Source organism: Plasmodium malariae (genome assembly GCF_900090045.1).
Source record: "Plasmodium malariae genome assembly, chromosome: 14".
NCBI lineage: Eukaryota > Apicomplexa > Aconoidasida > Haemosporida > Plasmodiidae > Plasmodium > Plasmodium malariae.
The window spans coordinates 2,017,501-2,031,458 of NC_041788.1; the positions used below are offsets into that span (position 1 = coordinate 2,017,501).

Below are 13,958 nucleotides of genomic sequence, written 5' to 3' on the forward strand. Positions count from 1 at the left end.
ATGAGGTACAATAAAATCACGTGTATACTACGTACGTACATACATACGTACATACATACAAACACACATACATACATATGCTCATATATATACTATTATTCTATTTTTTTGTATATAATAGTATGATTTTTTTCCCTTGTGGGTTGTGTTACAGCTTTTCATACGTATCTATGTCTATAATATTGTAATGCTGTTTTTCATTTTCTTTTTTTTTTCTTTTTTGCATTAATCGAATAGTCAAATTTAATCCCTCTAATCTTTTTAATATTAATGAATCCTTGTTGTTGCGCATGTACATGTGTATATGTATAAACGTGTAGGTATATTATGTATATATATGTTCTGCACAAACTCCGTAAAATCTTGTAACTGCTGCTTCCTCTTTTTAGTTACAACCTGAATAACATCCACGACATTTATTACACTCACAAAGAAGAGTCAGATATATGTGATATAATTATAAAAAGATACAATGAAAATATATACTTGAGCATATTTAATAATATGCTTATTATGATAAATCCAAGTGAATACGTGAATGCATTTTATAAATTACTTTTTAAAACGAAAAATAAAAATAGTTATATATTAAGTTCATTTATTAATTATGCTACTGGAAAGTATTTAGCAATAGAAGAAGAAAATGTAGAAGAAGAATTAGGAGAAGAACTAGAAGAAGAACTAGAAGGAGAACTAGAAGAAGATTTAGAAGGAAATGAACAAAAAAATTCAGATGGTACATCTAACGAAAGTTCCGATGAGATAAAAAAAAAGATATTAAAATATGTAAAGCAAAAACCTTATCTCAATATAAGGAATATATATGATTTACAAAAATTAAAAAAAAAGGAAAAAAAAAATTTAATTGAAATAAAAAATGATTTATTCATTAATAGATACAGAGATATTATCGATATGCATAAGGATATCTCGATCAAATCTAAAATAAAATATAGCATGTTGTACAATATTAACATGGGTGCGTGGGATGAAGCAGCTATGGATAGTTCCGAAGATGTAGCTGGTGGTATTACGGACGATGTAGCTAGACATGCTGCTGAAGATGAAGTTAATGGTTCTTACGATGATATTTCAAATTCACAGTGTTGCACCACCAACACGTATCGCAATAAAATTACGAAGAAGTCAAAACAAACTCGCAGTTTCAGCAACATATATGCCTCAAACAAATCAACATTAAGTTCGTCGGAGAATAAAAATAAATTATTATTTGTATATGGGGAGAAGTACAGTAATCAGAATATAATAAATTTGTACATTTTCAAACATATAATAAAGAAAGAGAAAAAAAGGAAATTATATCATGCATATAAAAGGGTTATGAATATACTTAATTTATTTTTTTGTCACAAGTACTATAATTTTATAATCCATTTGAGTAATAATAAAGAAATTCTGTATTTTAATGTCTCTCCTTGGTTGTTAATGGATAAAGATAATGTAACAAATATGTGCACGAAAATAATTAATTTTTCTGAACAGCTGTTAAGGAGTGCGGATAATGAAAATTGTAAAGAAAATGGTACAATAAATAACAAGAATTTTAATGACCTTAACGTGTCAGGTGATTTGGAATACAAGAAAAATACTAAAAATTGTAGTAAAGATATAGAAAAAAGTATTAACAATGAACATACGACGGATAATGCAAAAAAATGTATGTGTGATATTAATAAAAAGAATTATACTGAGAATGAATTGTTTAAAAATAATTTTATTAAAATCCCACGCATTTTTTTCTTCCTCCTAAGAGGTGCACTAATAGACAGTAATAATAAATATTTTAAACAATTAAAATTACACCCTCTAGATGTAAAAAAAATATATAAAAATTATATAGAACCTCTTGAGATAGACCTTGAAGTGGCGAAGTTAAAAAGAACGTTTTCTAATTTTTTAGAATTAGGTTTTACACATGAAAATATAACATGTATAATTAAAATAATTTTTGCAATTATCTTCATAAATGTATATATGAAAATAAAAACATGCTTGAAAATAAATGAGCAAGAAACATTAAATGCTTTACAAATACAACTAATCAAAATTTCGGATTATATAAAATTAAGAAAAGTCAATATGAAAAATGAAAAAGGAAATATACAAACAAAAGAGGAAAATTACTATTTACATAATTTTCTTAATTTTAATTATGATAATTATATAAGTGATTGTTTAAGTTCCTTTTCCGAAAAAAAGTGTGATATTAATACTATAGCTCATGTTATCAAAAGTACCTATATGAATAAAAAAAAAAATAATGAAAGAAGATGGTCAATCCAGAGGGAAAATCATTGTAATAATAATGCAAATAGGGGAGCAATAACACAAAAAAGAGGTTCATCGAAATATGATGGGAAGAACATGGAAGAGGGAAGTGAACTAAGAAATGAAAAAAGCACCAAACGAAAAACTAGTGCAGAGGCAGTCAGTAATGATGACGATACCTATGAAAATGGAAATTATTACAATACCAGGAAAAGAACAGATGAACTGAAGAACAGGAGTTATAACTATTATAAACACATAAGAAATATAGTAAGAAATGAGTCAAATTATTTCGTGGTATTCGCTGGTCATATAATCGAAGAATACATATCCTTTTTACTAGGTGTTGATTTAAATGTTCTTATAAATGTTTTAAGTAATACAATAAAATTAAAAAATTTGTGTTCAACTATTTTCTTCAGATTAAAAATAAAAATAATAAAGCATGTGAACGAATACCTAAAACGTATAAACTCAAATACAACACCTATTAATCATTCGTTATATATTTATTGCAATAGTGGATTAAAGGAAAATATAGTGCAAACGAATAATAATGAAAAAAAAAAAGAGAAGATAAATAACAATTTATGTGAACTTATTAATAATATATACAGTGAAATAGTACACTCCTATTATTTAAAAATGTCTATGTTTAATAATGATTGTTGTATTGTGCATGCAATAAATGAGCTAAATACTAAAAAAGGAAAAAAAAGAAAAAATAATTATGATGATGTCATCAACAGTAGTATTCAAAAATATAAAAGTATTAGTAATAATATGTACAAAAATAGTATAAAAGGTTCTTATATTTTTCATTTTAACAAAAATAAAATATTACATTTATTAGAAAAATACACATACAAGTATTTAAGTGTCCTTGAGCATCAACAATCGCACGAATGGTGCGAAACGCAAGGACAGTTGGGTGTAAATTCAAGCACACTGATAAAAGCGGAATATTATAAATTTATGTATATATTTCACTATTTAGTGAAAAAATTAACACGATATTATAACGATTTATATATCAGAATGACAAATAATGATAATGGAAGCAGAAATAATTTCGTCCGTAATTATACTAGCATTCCTATAGAGAAACATAGTACAGATGATGACAGCGATATTTGTGTAGAGAAAATAGTTAAAAAGTTCATAGAAGAGATAACAAAAGATGATAACATGAATGATAATAAGTGTATAAACAAAATGCAAAGATATAAAATAGAAAAAAAAAAAAAAAAAAAAAAAAAAAACTTTTCTATAGTACATTACAATGACAAAAAAACAAGGTACAAATGTAATAATATGATTTTTGACAATATAAAAGATGTGTGTGCGTTATGTGATATTATCGAAATTGTAGAAAATAGTGAGATGAAATTTTTAAGAAATATATTTTTTAAAAATTCCATTCCATTGAAAAGTGTAAAAAGTGATCTGTTGTATAGTGAAATATGCTTTTTTATAAATATTATAAAAAATACATATGAAAAATTTTACGTACTTGTTTTCAACGAAAGGCAGAGAAAGACTATGGATAATTCTTATTATCCTAAATATATATCAGCATATTTAAAATATAATAAATCTGCATTTGATAATGACTATGTTAGTAGTTCTGGTAGTAATATTTTAAATAATAATTTTTCCTTACCAATTAATAACTTTTTTTCTCATAATATAAAATCAAGTAAAAATTTTTTTTTGGCAAACTCGGGTAGCAAGTCAGTGGGACTCATAGATGATTTTTGTGAATTAGAAAAAAAAATAAATAAGCAACATATAATATGTGTAATAAATATGCTAAATTTAAAGGCCATTTTTACGTATCAGTTAAAATATTTATACTATAGTTTAACGTACATAAGTTTTATTAAGAAGTACATACTATTTTGTATTCACATTAGTAAGGACGATGACTTAATGAAGCTTGTGAATTATTACAAGGAAAGGTGCAAACAGAAATGTAAAAATAACTTGATTCATAGTAGAGAACAGAAGAGATATTCGAATGATTCAATAATTAGAGTAAATAAGGGCATACGCTTGGACACTCACAAGATTAACACAAACACATACGGAAATGCAAATAATAATGCCATTACGGATAGTAATACTACTACGAATAATAATACAAGTGCTAGTACATTTAGTAGTAGCAAAAAATCTGAGGAAGTGGGGAGAAACAATAATGCGTTAAAAAATGAAGGAATTATAAAAAAGAAGGAAAAAAAAAAAAAAATAGATGCTCTGCATTTTAGTTATTTAAATTACCTGTCCATGAAGGAAAAAGAAGATTTGTGTAAAATTATTTTATACAACTTTAAGATAACAAAAGATATACTCTATTTTAACAATTATATATTTATAAGAAAAAACGTTTATTTCATTTTAGCTCATATGAAAGACGAATTTATAAAATTGATAATTCCTCATATTCGAAAAATAGAGAATTGTTATATAGCTTACAAGAACAGAAAAGTAAAATATTTTTATAGGGACAAAATCATAATCGTGCAAAATTATATGAGAAAGTTTCTGTTTTTTTATAATATGAACAAAGTAGAAAGACAAAAAAACTTACTTGTTTCATTTTTAATATTTTATAGCTATATCATTAAAAATAAAAATTTCGACGAAACAAAAGAAATGTTAGAATTTTGTAAAAAAAATTTTATGAAGAAAGAAAAACAGTTAATTAGATATGCCGCATGTGTATATATACAATCCTGGTATAGAAAAGTAGTACAACAGAGAAAATACAAATTATTAAAATTAGAATTATCGAAAAAAAAAGCTATAGAAAATATAAATATAGTAATTAAAATGTACATAACACAATTAAAAACAATAAAAAATTTGAATGATGTAATTATACCTAACAGAAGTGCTACATTAATTCAGTCCTATTTTAGAAAATATATCTGTCTAAATAATTTTCAAAAAAAGCTACTTTTAAAAATATGTTTTTTATCTATTAAAAGAAAATATTTGACTTATTCTAATGTAGTAACTAAAGTGAATTATCATTATTTACTAAAAAATATATATAGTAGAAATATAATACAAGGTCAACTTAAAATACCTGAAGCAGTAATTAAGATACAAAGTAAGTACAAAGCATATATTGTTAAAAAACAGTATATTATGTTAGTAAATGCTATTTATTTTACTCAAGCATATGTACATACATGCATAGAAATAATCAGATATAATAAAATAAAAACAAGTGCTATAATTATACAGAAGTGGTGGAGAAACTTTTGCAAATTAAAAAGAGTTTTTGAACAAGTACAATTAAATATATATAGTAATGAATACGACAAAAAAAGGTATTACTTTTTAAATAAAAATAATTTTCCGTTTTATAATTATTACCTTTTAAAAGAACAAAAATCGATGAAATTGTTAACATATCATATTTTACTAAAACAATGGTATTTTTTTTATTTTAAAAAATTTCAAAAAAAAAATCATACATTTAATATTGTTTTTAATTTAAAATTATATAAAAATATTTCATACCATTACTCTCTCCCTTGGGCATACAAAATAAATTCAATACTTAAAATAATTCATATGAAACAAATGTTTCAAAAATGCACTAGTAATAATCAGAACACCATTTTTAACGTACCTGTTTTTGAGTCCATACAAATATTTGTTGGGAGAACGCACACAATTCTTTTAATAAGCCAAAGTGTCACCAATGAGCGAAACACCATGGGTGCAAATAGTTCTAACTGCACCAGTAGTAGTAGCAAAAAATTATATGCTAGATTTGTTTACAGCCTTGGATCAAATGATTATGGCCAGTTAGGTTACTATAATTTATTCGAAAAAAATTTCAATTATCATACTAGTAGTTTTCCCAAGCGGATAGAAACTTCTGTGGACGACAAGAAATATACACAATGCATGGGTAGCATGTTCCCGGGACCTAATGACAGATCACATACTATGGGAACATATCAGAGGAAGGGATGCTACAACTATATGAGTTCTAATGGAAACACTGATAATATCTGTAGCGTGAATGTAGAAGCGAACAGGAATTCTATAACAAGAGATAGTAAACTTAGAAAAACTGAAAGCGTGAGGAGCACAAGAAAAAATAGTTCATACTATGATACTACGCTTAGAAGTCTCGGAAGCAGCGAGAACGACAAGGGAGACAGCAGCTACAACAGGAATAAGACTGCTCCTTCAAGCACAAGAAGAAGCTGCAACAGTAATAACTGGGAAAAAGAAACTTATGCCCCCGAATACGAAAAAAAAAAAAATATAATAAATAAAATAAATAATATCAACAGCAATAATATTAATAATAGAAACAGTAATAATGGTAATAATAATATTAATAGTAAAAATAATTACCGTAAAAGTGATAGTACTAATATTACCAACCTATGCAGTAGGTATCAGAAAAGTTTGCAATATTTGACTTTTGAATATAAGCAAAATTATACTATTTCGAAGAGTTTTTTTATAGATTCGTGTGAACAGTCCTTATGTGATATTGTGAATTATAAAATAATAGAAAAAAAAAATAAAAAAGGGGAAATTGAAAAGATAGTTGAATTTACAAAAGTAATAAATGAAACAAATAAAATTACTAATATTAGCTGCGGGTCAGAACACACATTAGCACTTAGTGAAAATGGAAATTTGTACTCCTGGGGTAGTAACATGTTTGGACAATGTGGTCAGAAATATGAAAAAACTGTAATTAGATATCCTAAAATTATTAAATATTTTTTAAAAAATAAAATTTATATTAAAAATATGAATTGTGCATCATATCACAGTGCTTATATTACTAGAACAAATGATTTATATATTAGTGGGAATTTTCTTTTTATTAATTTGAAATATTTTAATAAGAATATTTTCGAGCCAATATTTTTAATATCTAGTTGTCATGATATCATATGTAAAGATAGCTTTAACATATGTTTAAGAGTAAATAAGAATTCGCTTTACATATGGGGTAATAATTATAAATGCATACTAGGATTAAATAAACAAAAATTAAGAAATCTAGATGAAATTTCTCTCTATCCTTTAACAACAATTTCATCAAATATTATTGTTAACAAAATTGCGTGCTCCGATAATTTCGTATGTTTAATAACTAAACTCAATTCTCATAAATATTCCGTGTACATGTGGGGACAATTCTCTCTTATAGAAAAAAAAGAAGAGAGCACTTCATCTTCCGTTGCAACAAATATTAATAATATATTTTCTAAGTTTCGAATTAAAGCTACTATGAAGAATACTAAAAAGGAAGAGGAAAAAAATACTGATGATAATTGTTCAAAACAAAAAATAATATTTATTGCGAAACCTTCACCTGTTCATAACGATCTCTGGGATGATATGGAGGCCATTGATATATGCTGTGATTTGCACGAAATTTTGGTATGTTTTACGCACATTTAAAAATAAATAAAATAAAATAAAAAAGACTACAAATGTTAATGCAAATATTAGAACATCTCACCCGCGTGAGTTACACAAACGTTTGCTATACGTGCGCATATTTTTTACGCACATATTATTCACGTGAAACCTTGTTAATTCTTCTTTTAAGTAGATTACTTGTATATATATATATATATATATATATATATATATATATATATATATGGAGTACATTATAAAGCAACAGCTACAAAACTAATGCACTTTGTTCTGAGCACAGGCACACATAGGTGTGTGCACGTATATATATATATATATATGTATATATAGATAGATATATACCCACGCATGTTCACGTGAACAACCGTTTTGTAGGTTCTAATGAACAATCTGGGCCTGTATGGATTCAACTCAGTAGAAATCCCAAACTGTGATAAGAAGGGAGAAGTAAAAGAAACGAATGTATCATTCAACTTTTATAATAGAAGAGAAATAGAAAAGAAAAAGGAAAAAAAAATAGCTTATGAAGAACCTGAAATATATGAACAAATAGAAGTTTTAAATCCATCACTGTATATGTTTAAATATTTTAAACCGTCCTATTTTAATATAAAAAAAATTAATTGTAGTTATAATAAAAATAGCTTATCAATTATGAATGCAACAATGGGAGAATATGAAATTCCAAAGTTTAACAAAAAGTTGGAATTCATCACACCGTCTGGTACGAGTTCTTTCTTATGTCATTTTAAACAATATGTATAAATATCCACAATTTAAAGAAAAAATTTTACCCCTTAGAATTTCATTATATTTTTCTCATTTTATTTAATCTCCCCTTTCGCTATTTATTTTTGTAGGTGATATTGCACAATTTCCAGAAAAAATAAGAGAAGTTATTTTGCAAAAGGCTAAAGAGGAAAGTACTAAATGGATCAAGTCAACTGACGATCCTTATATAAATGTAAGAAAAAAAAAAAAAAATAAAAAGACGACAGTGATCATAAATATACTACAATATATATTTTATATATGGAACGCGCAAATTAACCTACAAAACGCGAAGTGCCCTCGTGTTACATATATACATATATATAAGTATGCATAAATACACATGTATATATATAATTTCTTCAGACATGTAATATTATAATACTATATACATATTTATATATATGTATATATACGTATTCACTTTTTTTTTTTTCTTTCTAGCATTTCCAAATAAAAAATTCTAGTGACTCGGATAGTAACAATTAGCTTTTTTCTTTTAATGTAAACAACAAGAATTAGCTAAAGAGAGCGAAAATTAAAAGCTCCAATTATATATATATATATTTTTTTTTTTTATTAAATTGCTTGATATTTTGTTGTACTTCATTTGTTTCTTTAGAATTTATTGGACAACTTTTTCTCTTCTCTTCGACCGCATAAATATGTTTTTGTAAATCCTTCGCTTCGTAATTTAGATTGTTTATAAGTATTATTTTCAAATAATTGTACTACCAAAAAAAAAAAAAAAAAAAATGTAAAGCAAACATATATTTCTATTTTGTATTTTTCAGTGCTTACAAAATATAGAGTTCTGTTCATCTTATCTGTTAATATTAAATGCGTAAAATTTATTATTTTGTGATGAATCACTCTTTTAACCTTATGTATTTTTATTTTGTTATATTTTATTTTATTTCATTTTTTTTTTTTTTTTTAATATCACCTTTTTAATATTGTTTTACGTCATTTCATTTATTTTCATTCCACTTTGCATTTCATTCTTTTTTCATTTTTTTTGCATTTTTAAGTTGACGAAAATATGAAATATTAAGTGCTATACTAAATATGTTACATAATTTTTAACGCTTTAGTGTGCTATTTGGATCAGCTATACTTAAAATGTAGATATTTTAACTTGCTTAATTTATTTGGGCATTTTTAATGAACTATCCGTGCTTACCTTGTTTACCTTATTTATCTAGTTTATTTTTTTTTTGTTCTTGTTCATTTCTTTCCTTTTCATCCATCTGATAGTTATTATGCATTTTTCTCTTTTTACAAAGAACAAAAATGAGCGATGTGGACGAATTTTATGAATATGCAAAATATAACTTTTTAAAGCTTTTAAAAAAAAATAATATAAATTCGAAAGATGAAGGGCAAAGAGATAAAAGTCGGGAGAAGGAAAGTAGGATTAAAGGAATGAACAAAAAATTATTGTCTGATATAGAAAATTTAAAAAAGGATGATTTGAATGATAAAGAAAGCTATGATAAAAAATATATAAATTTTTTACTAAAAGGAAAAAATAAGAATTCTAAGAGTTACAAAAAGGAAAAAAAGGAAATCTCTTCTTCAGATACAGTATCATCATCTTGCCCATCCTACGCTTCACTTTTATATGAAAAGGACAAAGAACATGGAAGAAAGGAGGAAAAAAAAAGAAAAGATGATAAGCATAAAAAAAAATGCAAAGAGGAGGAAAGACAAAATAGGAAAAGAAAAAGGGACAAAAAGAGAGAACACAGGAAAAAGAGAAAAGAAGAAAAACAATCTAAACACGCTAAGAAGTATGAAGATAATGAAGGCCATAGGAGTGTAGAAATATACGAAGGGTTGGAAAAGTTTGAAAATAATGAAAGATACATAAAAAGTGAAATAAAAAATGTATCACATAGACGGAGCGTTTCATCAGATGATAGCACAAAAGGGGAAAGGCAAAATGATGGCAAAAGTATGTTCAATAAAAATGAAGGTGGAAATATTCCTTCAGCGCGCCCTATTGAAAGGGGACCCATATTTCATTTGGCTGAAAATGCAAAATTAAGTATAAAATTAGAAAACATAATAACGGAAAAAATAAATAAAATGAAAATGAAGAATGCATTAAACAAAAGTTTGGTAGACTGTAAATACTGTATCGATTCCAATTCATTTAATAAAATAAACAAATTAAATATAATAAGTATTAGTGACAGATCATATATATGTTATTATAATTATAAAAATATTTTTTTAAAAGATCAGCTATTTATTTCCCCTATAGAACATACAACAAGTGTAACGAACACAAATTTTGAAACGATTCAAGACATGCGTAATCATATGAAATCTTTAATAGCAATGTTAGAAGAAAACAATGAAACATGTATTTTTGTAGAATTCAATAATTGCTTTAATGTAAATATTGAATTAATATCATTGAGAAAGGCAAAACATACATACATCAATTGTTATGTTATACCTATGGAACTACTGGAAAAAGCCAAAATTTATTTCAAAAAAAATATGGAAGATATTAGTTCTTTATATAGAGAAAATAAACAGTTAATTATTACTAACAGTAAATATGCACCTTATAATGTTATACCTAAAAATATTCCATATATATCTATTAATTTTTCTCTTGTTGAAACGTATATACAGGTTATCGAAAATAATTATGACTACATAAACATGTGTAAATGTATTTTTACAGACCTATTCAAAAAAGACAAACTTTATAAATATTTTCGAAATTTTCAGCAGTACGTTAATACTGTGGAACAATTTAAAACTCATTACGAAAAGTACGATTGGACTAGCTATGTTAGATAGGTACATTGCAGTGTGCACAATGCGTTAACCTTTTTTTTTTCTTTTTTAAATGGAGGTAGTAAAAAAAATGGGGGAAAAAAAAAGAGGAGCATGGGAAATAAGGGAAAAAAGGGAAAAAAGAGGACGAAAAGAATAGAAGAAAGGGATAGAGAAGAAAAAAGGAATGGAAAAGAGCCCAAGAAAGTATGATTAAAAGAATAAGAAAAAAAGGTTGAATAAAATAAAAGAAACTTCAAACGTTCAGTACGAATGCATGCTTGCAAAAATAAAAAAAGATAATACCTTTGTTAACAAATTGATTATAATTCATGAACATTTTAAAAAACATGGAAAATTATAACAAATTATTCGAATTATAATCAAGTAAAAAAAAAAAAAAAAAAAAAAAAAATTTAAGTTAAATGATACAAAACAAAAAATTATGCATATAATGCATACATACAACGATGACATAGTCACAGAAAATACAAAGTGTGCACCGAAATGTGCATGAGAGTTTCTACATAGACACTTATAATTATCTATACATATATATATATACATGTGCATGTTCATATCTACGAATATATATGTGCGCGATTATACATACGCAGTGCAACAAGCGAAATTGTAAAAGGAAAAAACTACATGTAATTGTCTTCATAGATAATCTTGTAGTGGTCTATTTTTTTCCTTTCCTCTTTTTCATTTAATGAATCTTGAATTAATTCATTTTCTGCATTTATTATGTCATCATGAGTGTAACATAACTTATATTTATCTAAGAAGTCTTTATTTACAGTGGTAAAATAAATACTCCATTTGTATATGCTTAATATATCTCTGCACTGCTTATTATAATTACATACATATAAACAGAAGGCTAATGATTCCAGGCAAGAAAGTTTATATGGTTTTCCATAATTTATACTGTTCACGGCTATGGAGTATGGTAATTTTCTTTGATTAGTGAATTTAATTTTTTTTAACAAATCTACTGATTTCCAAGAACAGTCAATTACTGACAAGCCAAAATTTTCAATAATTTGCTTATCATATAGAGAAAAATATTTATCACCGTATGGAGTTAATACTATTCCTTTAAACTTTTTATTTACTTGAACTTTTTTTATTTTTTTAAAGCGATATAACTTTTTGCATGAACATTTATTATTTTGGCATTCATTATAATCAATCATAAAAAGTTTTATTTCTTGTACATCTTCCTTTTTGTTTTCTTTCTGGGAATATTCATCAAATTTTTCGCTAATTTCTTCAGTAATATCGGCATCATCCATCGTGTCAATTCCAACTGTTGTTTCTTTTTCACTCAACATATCTTTACTTTGATTAGTTCCTTTTGGTTTATGATTTCTACATCTACTATTATCATCATCATCATCCATTACGTTGTTATAAAGTGTTCGACATGTGACAACACTTTCTTTACTCTCTGAATTTGTCCTTTCTCCTTTTATTCCTTTACCTATTTCTTTACCTATTTCTTTTCCCATTTCTTTTCCCATTTCTTTTCCCATTTCTTTTCCACTTTCCTTTTCCTTTTCTCTTCTTCTCAGAACGCTCGTATGGTTATCCATATTAAAATTCCCTTCATTAGGCATTCCATTTCCTAACTCCTTTTTCATAATACATTTCACATCTTCACCATTTTTGCCTTTTTGCTTATTCCTTTCATTAATTAGTTTGACTAAATTATGAATTGAGTACTTTTTCTTTTCCAAAATTTGCCTTTTCATTGTATTCTCTATGAGAAAAAAAAAAAAATAAAATAAAATAATAATGTATTTTTTATCACTATTGGGCTAGCTTTTTTTATACGACTATATATGTATAATAAATACACGTATGTACATGTATATACATACATAAACACAAATACGTACATCCTTAGCAAACTGATCGAATTTCAACCTTCTTTAAATTATGATCCTTCTTAATTTCTCCTGTTTTATAAAAATATGTATCTTTCGTTCATCTACTGTTGAGGTCCCAGGTATTTTCTTATAATTAACTTGTGCATATTTATATGTATACATATGAGTATATGCATACATATGTAAGTTACTTTCATTTCGCGTAACCTGCTATCAAGCAGTTTCGAATAAAATCAAAAAATTAAAAAAAAAAATAATAAAATACTTTACGAAAATAAGGGAATCAATTGTTGCATATTTGTTAATAATATACTTTGTTGATATATAAAAAAAAAAAAAAAAAGGTAGATTGAATAAAATAAATATTAGTGATACAGTAATTTATTAAGTGAAAATGGAATTTGTTGTTTTATGAATTATTGCTTTAATTATAAAATAATATGTAATGTGTTATACAAGTAATAAAATATTACAAAAATACACATGATATGTGTATATATATATATATATATATATATCATATATTTGTAATATATATGTATGTATAAAAAGGAAAAACTTATTTGATAACAGGTATTCTGCGATGAAAATGTGGTAATTAGTAGTTTAAATTAATCCTTATCCTTTTATCAAATACTTTTTGGAAAAAAACGAAAAGATAAAAGATAAAGCGACTGAACAAAAAAATTGACAATTTTTTCTTATAGAAATGCGATTTAAAACATTATTCTTACTTAAAATTTTTTTTTTTATCTTTTTAAAATATAT

The 13,958-nt window shown here is 25.4% G+C and overlaps 3 protein-coding genes across 3 annotated transcripts in view; 2 read left to right on the top strand and 1 right to left on the bottom strand.

Moving 5' to 3' along the window:
- Nucleotides 1–8,985, top strand: part of PmUG01_14054700 (cell cycle associated protein, putative) — a gene marked incomplete at both ends in the record, with an annotated part of 9,303 nt that extends 318 nt beyond the window's left edge. Inside the window, 5 exons of the mRNA XM_029008119.1 lie at nt 1–5; nt 390–7,722; nt 8,101–8,449; nt 8,586–8,689; nt 8,941–8,985. The exon at nt 1–5 is cut by the window's left edge and continues 318 nt beyond it. Of these exons, the coding sequence (XP_028864441.1) occupies nt 1–5; nt 390–7,722; nt 8,101–8,449; nt 8,586–8,689; nt 8,941–8,985 (7,836 nt within the window). The remainder of the gene's footprint in view (nt 6–389; nt 7,723–8,100; nt 8,450–8,585; nt 8,690–8,940) is intronic.
- An 804-nt stretch (nt 8,986–9,789) lies between these two features.
- Nucleotides 9,790–11,316, top strand: DRN1 (debranching enzyme-associated ribonuclease, putative; the record flags this gene model as incomplete). The annotated part of the gene is made up of 1 exon (XM_029008120.1): nt 9,790–11,316. The coding sequence occupies one exon, from the start codon at nt 9,790–9,792 to the stop codon at nt 11,314–11,316; it is 1,527 nt and encodes a 508-aa protein (XP_028864442.1).
- Nucleotides 11,317–11,939: 623 nt separating this feature from the next.
- Nucleotides 11,940–13,052, bottom strand: TSR3 (ribosome biogenesis protein TSR3, putative; the record flags this gene model as incomplete). Its single annotated transcript, XM_029008122.1, has 1 exon — nt 11,940–13,052. One exon carries the CDS (start codon nt 13,050–13,052, stop codon nt 11,940–11,942), a length of 1,113 nt encoding a protein of 370 aa, XP_028864443.1.
- Nucleotides 13,053–13,958: the final 906 nt, after the last annotated feature.